Raw genomic sequence first — 13165 nt, forward strand, 5'->3', positions numbered from 1 at the left:
TGTATTTTTGCTCAGGGTTATTCAGAAGGTACTAGAAAGCCTAAAAAACAGTAGGGAAGCACAGTAGAAGCTGTTCTTCCATGTCTGTGGTATCTGCTGAATCCAATGTGATCCCTTGGGGATTCGGTGACTCAGGAGGCGAATGTCCTGTTTTTTCTATCTGAACGAACACTGTCAGGCTGGCTGCAGAGCTTCCCCTGGTCTATGCCACGTGAAACTGTGGCAAATCTTTCTTTAAATTTCATCTTGGGTTCATGTCATATGTCTAGTGTGGTGCTTTTGGTATTGGTTTGGATTTTTAGAATCATAAAATAATTTGGGTTGGAAGGGACTTTTAAAGGTCATCTACTCCACACCCCCTGCAATGAGCAGGGATGTCTTCAACTCGACCAGGTCACTCAGAGCCCCATCCGACCTGACTCTGGATGTTTCCAGGGGTGGGGCATCTACCACTTGTCTGAGCAACCTGTGCCATTGTTTCACCATCTCATTGTAAAAAATTTCTTCCTTCTGTCTAGTCTGAATTATCACACAAGATTGTAACTTCATATATTCCCTCATTTCCAGAGACTGATGGCTCTGTTTGGGGCAAGGGAAAGAAAGAGAAGGGATTTGCCCTATATCTTGATTTGCTATTTGAATCCTGAAACCTGAGTAATAAAATCAGAGAAATTTAAAGGACAAAACTCCAGGAAGATTCAGACTCAATAACTAGTAGATACATGATCACAGACTTGTTAGGTCATGTTGGACATGCTTAATTTTCTTTGCAGTGACTTGAGGTTAAAATGGTTGTGTGTTTGATAGTTCCGCTCTTGAAGCTTCTCAAGCTGCATTCAGCAGTTTATTCCTTTATTCTAACTCGTCATCTTTTGCCTTAGTCAAAGCTAATTGTTCTCTCTGTAAACATTTATATCATTGCTTACAGGTGAAGCCCTGGCTTTCCTCTTACTCTAGAATTCCTTCATTAATTGACGATAGCATTCACATCATTTCCTCACCTCGTTTTGCAAGGCTATCTTCTTATCTTACATTATTTCTTCAAATGCCTTTATTAGCTTTACAGTCTCGAGTTTTTTCATCTCTTCTGTTCTGAATGGCATAGTACTGCAAGAGTATATATAAGGAGTGTTGTATTTCTGCTTGAAGACCTACTCCGTGTCCTGAGGTCTGGTGTATATATAGATATAGATACCCACATATATATATATGTACATATGGGTATATATCTAACCCACTGTTATGCAATTGTATTCTGTGGCCTTTTCTATTTTAAATAGGACTGTTGGCAGTCATCACCATCCTTTTGATTCTTTGTAGGCACACTTTGTGCTATCTTTTCCTTATGCTCTGGGCACTAATCTAATGTATTGTCTGTGCTTCTTCTAGATAAGTAACAGATATGTTAAAAAACAGGGCCAAATTCTAAGCTCTGGCTTCATGATACCATTCAGCTGACTGTCTTCCTATGGGTAATTGTACATATATCTGGGACATACCATCTCTTCAGTTTTAAGACCATCTCTTCAGTTTTAAGATAATGTGTCAAAAGTTTTGCTGAAATCCATAGCGTTCATCTGTTGATTATGTAATTATATAAAAATGTCTGGAAGGATTTGGTCTAGAAGCCTCTATGAGGTTGGCTTTTTTTTCTTCTAATTTTAATTTTGGTTTCTGTTTCCTTTTGGGATAGAAGGGAATGGGAAGAGGGAAACAAGCTACTGTGATGTAACTGTTCAATTTTTCTCCTTTGTGAAGCCTGGCTTTGTTTTCAAGGAGATGATTACCTAATCAGGATCTCGGTGTAGAGCCTGGTACAACTGCAAATAATTTCTGATGTAGATCCCATTTAATACACTTACTATATTTAATAGCCATTTTAATACACTTAATTTTTGACATCGCAGTCCAAATAATGAGCTTCTTGGCACTCTCTCAGTACTGATTTATTCCCCATGAGTTTCTTCCTGAATCCAGTAGCCAAGGTATTTTTGATTATTTTTTTAAATTTTCCTCTTACATGATTAGATCAAATGATTTTACCTTGGATGTTTCGATCATGGAACTGTGGCTTAGATGGGCTTGCTGATGCTGATCACTCTGATGTGTCTGATGCATCTTCTGCTCTTTGTGGTGGTCAGGATTTGCAGTCACATTGCCTCCCAAGCTTTATGTTTTCCTGTTACTAAACTCCCAGCCAACCTGCTGCTTCTGCTGTTGCATGTTTGGAATTCTGTTACTGTTTTTTTCACAGTTGCTTGTCTGAGTCATTTGATTCAGACTACTACATACATTCCTTGACTTCTCTGGAAGTGTAAGTAAGGTGAAAATGCTTTCCAGTATAAATGATATCTGTGTTTTTGTTGCTCTGGATAAATCAGAACCCCCCTGTTACAGCTGTGTGGTAATTTAATGGAAACCAATGCTGTCTCTGTAAAGACCAGGGTAAATGTACTGGGCTGAATGAAAGGCTGGTCCTTCTTCCTCTGTAAAGAACCACTCCCTGCGTCTTGCTGTCTGTACATTTGACAAGGGGTGATCATAATGGAAAAGCAGCTGTACGCCACCGTCTTCCAAAGCAACACACACTGGAAGTGTGTCAGGGAGCAGAGACAATAGCTTGCTGTGAGTATTGATATCAGTTCCTACATCAAGGCTTTTGTTAAAAGAAGGGCTACAGATCCATCTGCTGATGGAGCACCTTGTCAGTCTTAGACATCACTAATGTTTCTTTACCTGGACATTAGCTAGAAACACGATATGATACTTGCATTTTTTCGGAACAGATATCAAAACAGAGGCATTACCATATAATGATTTGGTACACCTTCCATTTCTAGCCCTATCTTTCCAATTCTTACATTCCCATTATTCAGGCAGTGTTTAAATTATTTCTGAATTCTTTATCTTTTTCTTTACAGTTAGACCATCTAGATTTAGAACAGTTAATTACTGCAAATTAACATTTTTTGTATAAAAGTTGTTTGTCATATTTTTTCAAAGTAATTTGATTTGCCACTTCACAGAAGTGGCTTTATGTTTTGCGTAATCTAAATACATCACTGAATGTGGTTTTAAAATGCATACAGTTGCAGTAATAACTGAAGCCTAGATGTTTCCAGCCTAGCTTAAGGCACAGAGATGCTCTAAGTGTACAGACTATATACCTGAAGTACATGATAACATAAGTCACATAAATAAAACTACTTCTAATTTTGCAATCATCCTGTTGTTATTGTGAGCATTAATAAAGCAATTTCCCTCTGGAAAAGAGGGAGAAAATGTCAGCATATTATGCAACACTTCATAAAACTGTTTATACAGATTTATTCAGTCGGGTTTTTTTAAATAAATGTGAACTGACATTGCTAACCTCTGCATGTTTAGATAAGGGGATTTTTTTTCTGAACACAAAGACTTTTTTTAAATGTACTGAGTGTATTTTTAAAACAATGAGTAATTCTTTACTCAGTAGTCTTTCTATTACGTAAGGTATTCAGTCAGCATGCCTGAAAGTTACAGTGCACTGCTGTTACAGGGTGCCAAGTCACAAACCAGTGACACTGTCAGACTGATGAGGTTTTTCTATCAGAAATTTGGGTACTACATAAGAAACATTGAACTTTAATATGAGACTGAGATTAAACAGCATATTAATAGAGTTGAATCACAAAAGAAGTGTTGTCTTGAAGAACAAATGTAGGGCTTAGCCAGCTAGGAAGGTTTAAACAAATAGAGGTACCTTTGCAATTCATTGCCCTCCTGACCCACTGTTATAGCTAAAATAGCACGGAGTTGCTAAAGGAGAGGAGATGGCACGGAAAGAACAAGCAGAAGCTTAACCTGCCCTCAGCTGCACTTAACGTGGTAACTTTCTTCCTCTACAAGCTGTCTCAGCTGCTGCGTTTTTCCCCTACAAGTTTTTGATCAAGGAAAAGAGTCTGACAAGGTTTAACTAGAAAAGTTGAATAGTTGTCCTCAGACCTCTCATTTTCAGACAACTCCACTGCATTATCAGGGTTTTAAGACAAATACGACCATATAATTACTTGTTTCACAAGTAGTTGCACCTAATTATTTCACCTACGCAACTGGGCAGCTGAGGATGGAGTCTCTGGACACTGTATAGTCTGGTGAGGAACTGGGGCCACAGCATCCTCCTTCCCAGGGGTCCAGTTTCAGAGTCGCTGGCTCAGGTGTGCGTGCTGTTAGAGCAGGAGTGAATACTCCGTTCCATTGTGCCAACAGTGCCATCCATTACAGTGGCACACTTGGAAATGGCACAGTCAGCTCGAATATTACTTTGCTGCCTGCCATTTCCCACGACAGCTTCCAAACTTATCACTTTACTAGTGAATAAGTGGAAGAGCCTGTGCGGTTTTTCCACTGTCATATCCATAGATGCCTCTTTTGGAAAGGAGGGGTGGGATTAGGTGAAGTGTGTTGACTCGAGCCAGTGTGAAGCCATTGATATATCCATGTGGCCCCTTGCAGGCCGGTTTGTGACAGTTTCCAGTGCACTGCCAACAGACAAGGTCACTCTCAGTTTTTAGAGTAAGGTGCAAAGATACATTAACAGGGCTGCAGGCCTGAGATAATACACCGTGCTCCAAAGCAATGTTCATTAGCTTAGGCTTGGCTAATACCTTTATTTCCCTGCTGATTTACTGCTGGCTTGCCTCTGGCCTTTTCAGTTCACAGCAATATTTGTTTGTTTCTATTTGAAGAAGACATATAATGCATCTCTAGCGAGGGTGAATTATTGCAAAGGTACCTAAAACCAGTCAGTATTTATTATATAGAACTGCACCTTGAACCCTACGCAGTAGAGGTACTTCTAGTATAAAACATGAGTAAGCATGTGAAACATGTTTACAACAAGATGTAAAAGGCTTTGGAAAAAAAGAGGAATTTTAAGATGACTATGTGCACTACTCAGTTAATAAACAGAACAGGCTATTAAAACACTAAGCTCTTAAAATTTCAGTCTAAAATTTCAAATCCTCACTGCTCTATGTCACTGGAGCTAATGCTGCCACTGTGCAGATTTCAGTGAAAGTATTCATCCTTTTCCTTTCCCCTCCGAGGAGAGTTTTGCTTTGGTTTGCAGTACGGGTAAAACTGTAGGGAGATTGATTCTTGGTCCAGGGTGGGAAAGTATTCCTTACACAGTTTCTAGAAGGACATGGAATAAAAGTAGGCATGGATTATAAAAGCTCAATCTTTCTCCTAAATTTACATTCGTGACTTATCCATGAAAAAACTTGCAAATGAAATAGCACCGGGTGCTTGGGCAGCCTCTTCGTGTTTTGTTGAAAACAGAGATTTGATAGGAGTGAAATTTGAGGAAGTTCTAGTTTTATCCTGCAGCACTTTGCAGAAGCAGTCAGAAGGTGATTTATTTCTACGGTCTGTGGTGGTATTCCACATGACATCTGAATAAAGGTCAAGTCATCTGCGTGAGATTTTATTTCTGCAGCCGTGCTCCTTTGAATGCCATGTTTAATTAATGTAAGACCAGTGCATGTACACTCCATTTGTTTAAAGCACATTATCCTTTTTGCTTTTCTAGTGCATCTACAAACCTGCCATCCACCTGTGACCCTGAATTAAAATACACTTTTGGTTGCAAAAAAGAATCCATTAATGCAGTTTATATCATTATTTCAAATTGTGGGGAAATAAGGCACAAAGAAGGCAAACTGTGTACAGTGAAGTAGAAGAAATGTATATAGCTGCAGTCCAGAAAGCGTGCCTGGCTAGTGAATTTGGTGAATTAATTTCCCAAAACACATCAGCTCTAAAGAGTTTGCCAAGTTTTAATTGAATGGCCATGAGTCAGCCAATTTCTATCCAAAAAATAAGTTGTAACTTTAAATGTTATGTATTAGGGAACGTAACCTAATTGTGCCTTGAATCTTGAGATCACTGGATTGTGTATGCTAGGGTGGCAGTAAGTGGTAAATATACTATTACAATATAGAAGACGGCTGTTTGTCAGCCCCTTTGATTTATTTGTAGTGTCTCAGATGATCATGTTTTGTTTCTCTTTGCAGATAGCAATGCATCCTTGTGTCTTATTTAGGGCAAATTGATTTCAGGTGATCCAAAATTCATATCAGAAGCATTTACATAATCAGAATGGTAGTATCTCAAACTGGTAAGAAGGGGGATACATATTTCAAATCCCTCTTTTCTAGTTTTTGCCCATCTTTAATCTATCCGTAACTATTAATTATGATGCTTTACCTTTTTTTTTGTTTGCTCTTTAGGCTATAAGAGTTCCTAGATTGAATCAATTTAATAATTCCAACACTATTAAATACCCCCAAAATTGCTGCGTTACAACACATTCTAAAGACTTTTCCCCAATATTTCAAAAATATTTTCCCCTCAGAATCTTCCCCTCGTCCCCAACAGTGGAAACATTCTGATTCCCAGGAGAGACACGGTGCAGGCTCCCTGCAGCATGCCACAGAGACTGCTTGTCTTGCGTGAGGGTGAAGACAGAGCAAGGTTAATGAGTAGAATAGCCCAAGCAACCTAGGAATAACATATCTGGCAGTATTCATAATAAAATATTGTCAATGGAGCATATGAATTAGGCATCCACTTAGACATGTACAAATTGAATACTATCTTACATATATTCTTTTTTTTAAAGAGAATTAGGGTTTGTTTTGTATACATGTATGTTAAATTTAATGAAACAGTCCTCCTGGACTATGAAGCCCTATGTTTATCAGTTAATTCACTTAGTTACTTATTCTTTTGGATACTAGCTGCTTTCCCAGAGTTCTGCATGTAGAGAACCAAGAGTCAGTTTCTCACATAACTGAGGAAAAAGATTAGGATTGGTAAGAGTATGCCTAAATTTTAGTATGTGCGTGTATATGTAGAGACTTAAATGTCTATATATGTGAATATATCTTTTTACTCCTTAGATAGTAGTCTTAAGAATTGAGAATATAAGATTAAATTACAACATAGAAATCTGTCTTGTTTATTCTTACATCTCCCTTCCTTTTTATAGAAGTGTGGGAGACTTCAATTTAGTTTTCCTCCCCACCGAAAAAACTTGTTGAGCCTTCTCCCTAAACTTCATGCATCTTAAAGCTATGTACAAAAAGCCTTATGTGCCCGTCCTTCTCGTGGCCTCAAAATGTACTCAACTTGCTGGTAATACCGATGTCAGAAACAACGCTTTTGGGCTGGCCTGAAGGATGCAACAGTAAAGGTCATATAGCCTATATCAACATGATTGTTTCCTTGTAATGTTTTGTTTGGGCCATTTTCTGTCCCTGTGTCCTTTGAGTATCTGAAGGTTCCTGCAGGTAACTGGAAATGAAGGTCTTCAGAAATGGAAGATTTTAGCTCACGTTTTGCTAGATGGAATTCTGAGGGTTTATACTTTCAAGATACAGCAGTTCTGGGTAGAAAAAGTGCCCTTACGTAAGTTTAAGTTGTTGCCTGGAAAGTCTCTTGTTTATTAAAGTATCTGACAATACAGCCGGAGAAGACCCAAAAGATGATTCCCCGTAGGTGTTGTCTGAAGAGGGCTAGCTATTGGCAGGGATGATTCTTCAGCTTTTATTTCTTCTTCCTTTTTATATCATGAGGCATATACAATATGCAATAATCTGCAATTAAAAAAAAAAGTGCTATATTTTGTCTCATTAATTCATTAATAGCTTTCTCAGTTGTGAGTAGATCACCCTTCCTGAAATGTATCTTATGAAACTTTTACAAAGTTGAACACGTTCATATTCTACATAAACACCTACCATGTTTGCCTGTTAGTAAACTATTTATTTCTCTTCTTTCCATAAAATTATGTGTGTCAGGAACAAACTGCATACTATTGCCAAAAAACCCAGTCTTTTTTACATCATTTTAAATGTGTTCTGAAATTCTACTGTCCATATCTTTATATTTTATGTGTGTGTGTGTATATATTGCTATAGGACTATAATATGTTTAACTAGTCAAACTCAAGTTTGGTTTAAATTTACAAGCAAAAAAGCCCCCAACGTGTCAGGGAGAAAACTATAATACAGTTTTTATTTTCTCTAGAATTAATGCATACGCAAAAACAATTGCAGTATAATACAAAATTTGCAATGATGCATAATATTGGTATATATTTTGCAAACACAGAAATTTACTTAGAAACAAATCTTGAAATGGCTAACCATGTCTTGGCAACAAAGTTTCTTCAGTCTTGTCACTAGACTCTCCCCAGAACAGCAGACTCTTAGCATACAAATAGGAACGTTCTAATTCAGTCAACAAATTCCGATTATTATTATTATTTTAAAGCAGAAAACTTTTCATTTTAATAATGTCAGGACTAGTCCTCTGAGCCTTGCAGTATTATAGCCATGAAACTGGTGGTATTTCAGGCTTTTAGATCAGTACTGAATGTGATCATAACTAGTAGCTTTCTAGATCTTTTTTAGTTCAGAAATTCATTGTCAAAAGTTAAAAAGGCATCTTTATTTTATTTATAATTAAAACTCATCTGTGATTTTCCACGGGAAAACCTCAAGGCTTTTCTTTTATTTTTTTTGTTGAATTAATCAGTTTCTTTCCAGTGTTTTATCTGGCCTTTGTCACTGCTCCCATAGTTTTTCCTTGGCCCTCATGCTGCTTCTGGCCATGTTAATTTTTGGGTTGGCCCCAAGGACTATGCTGCTGGTGTTCCCCAAAATCACAAGCCTAAATCTTTTGAGACGTGAGCATATCGTGGTCAGACGGATAAAACACTGGCAGACTGCCATACAGTCCACCCTCTCTCATGACGAGTATATGCTGTATAGTTCTTTGCACACTGGATTTAACTTCAAACAAGAAAAATAACATCTATGTATTGTACAGAAGTCTGTTTTAGTGGAGCAACCTTATCAGCCTTATTTTTACTCTCCAGTTCATATATCAAAACCATAACTAGATCCACCAAATCACATCTTAGACATTTTGCCAGTTATGATGACGATCAGATGTTCCATTCATTTTACGTCTTTCATGAAGCTATCTTGTATAAGCAGTTTCACTATATTTCTGCAGCAGATTTTTGGTGCTAGGTCTATCTGTTAAAGTACATTTTGTAAGACAGCCTAACAGGAGACTTATGGGCATAAAGAACGTTTGATGAAATTTTGGTCGTATTTATCACAGGTGCAAGAGAGCACCTCTTAGGATGTAGGTTCTTGCTGATGTGTTATTCATTTATATCACCTATAATATCATTAATTATATAGACATAAGTGGGATGATATTTCAACAAATAAATAACAAATACTTCACCAGACCAGTATTAATAAGAATCTGGGCTGCCTAACACCTTGTTTCTTGCCAAAATGGTAGCATTTAGAGCTGTTGTTAGCTGGTGCCCCAGAAGACTTCTATTCCAAAGCACTTGCCTTTGCTTCCTCCTAAATGTCTCAATGGTAAAAAATTGTCGTTGAAAATTGCAACTGAATTTTTAAAAATTCCAGTTCTGCATTGCTTCCTTCATGTTAATTTTCAGTGAAAGATTGATATTTTTCCCCTTCTATTGTTTATAAAATTTGTTTTGTAAAAATAAATACTTTCAGAAAGTTCAAAGATTTATTTTTTTTTTTCAACTTTTCTCCTAGAGAAGTCGTTGATGCTTACCTTTAACATAGGAGAGGTTTCTTCTTTCATGGAAGAGTTTGATTTTTAAGATAGAATCACTTACAAAGAACTGTTTTGATCTGAGTGAAGGTTTTGCAATCTTCTGGAGGAAAAAGAAACCTGTACCTGAAATTTCCAGAAAGGAGGGCAACTACCTTCAAATTTCATCAATACGAACCTTATTCCAATTTGAAGACTTCCCAGTTAGAATTCTCCTTAACTAATATTTAGCTCCACCACTGTGATAAGTTCTTGCAGGTTAAAAAAAAACCAAAATTGTTTCCTCCTTATGCGTATATGCATGATTCTGGTTTTGGATTGAGAGTGAAAGTCTCATTCACAGGAAATCACTTGAAAACGTGGCTAACCTTATATTTAAGTCCTATTAAATTAATGTATCTGCTTAAGTAAAGTTACGAGCTCATTTCCTGCATCAGATATCTATTTACTTTTTATGATCAACTATATTTGCTGCACTCGAATGGAAATTACATGTAGTACAACATCATGGCCTTACTTATATAATTTATTCCTTCCACATTACCAGGGTTTGCATTGGACTGAATTATCTCGTCCAAAAGTGAAATAGGAGAAGACGTTTTTCTACAGAATCACAGTGTACTCTGTTTTTCTTTTTTGGTGGGCTAAGGTTATTTATCTTCCTTTACTCCCAAAACCCCAGGGATGATTTTGGGGTATTTTAGAAGATGTTGGTGTAAGGTTCAAGCTGAGGACAGGACACCAGTAGACCATTTCTCCATTTTTTCCTATTCTGTGCCATAATACAAACAGCAGTCCTGATTTTGCCTATTTTGCCTGTTGGCTTTTCATTTAGAACATTAGATTCTGTGCATCAGTTTGAACAAGTTCATGTTTCTTGATTTATATTCAAATGTCATCAAGCCAAAGATACTTTAGCCTTTTTCATTTTATGTGGGCACTTATTCTGAATGTCTTAAGTAGGGAACCTTGTGTGGAAGTAATGGATGCCAAAGGAAAGTGTATGTTTTCAACCATTTCTCCAGAATCGTACAATCCTTACAGCTAAATTGTGGATGTGTTCCTAATGATAGTGATTAAGGAATGACATGTATCAGAGGGTAAAACTGGATGCCTAGGAGTCAAATTATAAGTAGTTATAACAGTGTTGCAGCTCTGTGAGCAGATCTTGCACTTTCTCTCACTTTATTTTTAAATTCTCACAGGTCTCTTGGGTTTTTGCTTAGATTTTTAGGCTTTAAAAGATCCTAAAGAAAACCCTGATTTAATTTGCAGAGTTTCTCTGGATTTTCTGGCCTGAAACCAATCAGCCTGACCCAAATCTTAGGTGTATGATGCAGTCTGAGCCAATCCATGGTTTCATCAACAGTTACTGTGCTACTGGCGATAAATTTGGTGCTGTCCAGACAATGGAAATGCAGCGGTTGTTACATTCTTAGGGCTGTTTCAAATGTGGATATTTTGAAACATCAGGCATTTGTGCTTTATAAGTTCATATAGCTTTATCTCAGTAGACTTGCTTATAGTGTCAAAAATGCCTGTAATAGCTTTGAGCAGGTGCCATTTGAAAATCATTAATTCTTTTTTCTTCCAGAGCGTACCTAGCAGCAGCTTATACAGGACTATCTGCCTTCCACACGTTGTCTTGTGTAGTCAGTGCAGTCCCCAGGCATCAGTGGTTCCCAATCAATAAGTCAGACTTTGCTGATGAGGTGGAAGATCCCTATTACATGTAAAGTGCACTTCATACTTCATCTAATCTTGCCAGAGATGTTGTGACTAGTCAGGAATGGGATGGTACTGGTTTTCCAAGGAAATCTCAGCTGCTGAGAGGTGGGAAGCTAGGCTATAGATAGTACCAAGGTCTTTATCTATAACAAATTAAATTATATGTCTAGGCATGTCATGTTGGTCTTCATTGCAAAAGGGATTTTTATTTCTGTCCCTCAGTTCTTAAAAATGTCGATTTACAGGACATATAAATGTTAAGCCCTAATCTCAGGATATAACTGCTGACCTCTAATCTCAGGTGTTAATCTTTTTAACAGACTAGGTATACTTCTCTTTTCCCTTCATGGTTTAGCTCACCGTATTTTGCTTTTAACTAATGGCAGCCCTACTTAACAAAAACTTTTGAATTAACAACTGTTTTGTTTCACAAGGTTTTTCCATCAGAAATTCCAGCCCTGCTGTCTATTTTATCCATGGTTTCTGAGCCATTCTGCCTAGAATGAGCCATCAGTACCTGCCTGTAATTGAAGGTTATAGATGAAAATAAACAGTATATGAGGAAGGAAAAATGTCAATATTCTATCTTTCCAATTCATCGCTATAAATATACCTCCTACTATAAAGCTGTGTTTGGAATAACAGTAAAGCATTATCACCAAGATGCTGATTTAGTCGATGTTAGTAGTTTCAGAGATCTGGTCATCCTTGGACGATTCGTAATGTACATACGTATGTGTGTGGGAGTTGTAATTGCCTTGTATTTTACAGTTGCTATTGTATTGGTGTAAGAGGAATTCCTCAAGAAAGCCATCATTTTGGAGTTTCTAGGTAGCAGGAAGAATATATAATGGTAACATTTCTACACTTTCCTTTGTATTCCCTTTGTTTGAGGCCAACAAAAAGGTTGTGGTCTCTTTCAAGGCTCCAGAGTCATCTGTTCTTCCAGTTGACCTGGACCTACAAGTGAACATCACTTACATCATATATTTTTGTCATCCACCTTTAAGACGGATTTATAAAAACCCCACCCTCTTGCATGGTTGCTGAGCTCCAGTCATTTCTCTTCCACTTCTGCTTTCACCTTTTCTTTCCATGGTACTTGCTGCTGCTTTTTTCTTCATATTCATCTTCCCTTCCTTTCTTGTCCCTGGGAATTTCTCCATTAAGTTTGAACTCTTTTGTTCACCATAAAGAGTCTAGTTCTATGGTTGAACAACCCTTCAGCACCAAGAGATCTTTTTAACTTTCTTCCACCTCCTTCTGAAACCACTTTTACACTTACTTTTCCCCCAGAATAATTTTAACAATTGTTTTCATATCATCATGTCTTCCTTGGTCAAGTGACCAGCTGGAAAAAACACATTTACATCACAACGTTATGTTACCTTGAGGAGCAGAGCAAGGCAGTAACAGCACCTCTGAAGCCAGAACATACCGATGCTAATTGTTGGCTTAGAGGTCCCTATATCTTTTAATTAGTTGTCCTATTATTACCCTAGAGTGCTTTAATTTTAAATGAAAGATAATAGCTGCCTTATCTCTAAGGAATCTGGTCTTGATTTTATTAACTTGCAGGACAGAAGAATAATTGGCACATATCATTGTCCAGAAATGTATTCAACAAAGGTATCTTTCATTGTTTTCTAATGTTTGTATCCTCAGAGACTTTAAAATTCAGGTCCTGACCACTTATGGTCATTAAAGATCCCATGGCACTTTTTTATAGCGTGGTCATCTCAACCCCAAGCACCTGGCCAAATACCAATTTATGTAACTG

At 37.4% G+C, this 13165-nt stretch overlaps 1 protein-coding gene across 7 annotated transcripts in view; it reads left to right on the plus strand.

Annotated features, from left to right (window-relative positions):
- GABRB2 (gamma-aminobutyric acid type A receptor subunit beta2) overlaps positions 1–13165 on the plus strand; it is a 229586-nt gene that overhangs the window by 196072 nt on the left and 20349 nt on the right. For 6 of the 7 annotated variants that reach the window (XR_013929983.1, XR_013929984.1, XM_080399297.1 and 3 more), the window contains one exon: positions 12964–13014. The exons of the other annotated variant lie outside the window; for it this stretch is intronic. Coding sequence is in view for 4 of the 6 variants with exons in the window: in XM_080399297.1 (XP_080255423.1) it covers positions 12964–13014 (51 nt within the window). In the remaining 2 variants the exon portion in view is untranslated. The remainder of the gene's footprint in view (positions 1–12963; positions 13015–13165) is intronic. 7 annotated transcript variants of the gene reach the window in all.

The sequence above is a fragment of the Falco punctatus genome, assembly GCF_963210335.1.
Source record: "Falco punctatus genome assembly, chromosome: 8".
Classification (NCBI taxonomy): Eukaryota; Metazoa; Chordata; class Aves; order Falconiformes; family Falconidae; genus Falco; species Falco punctatus.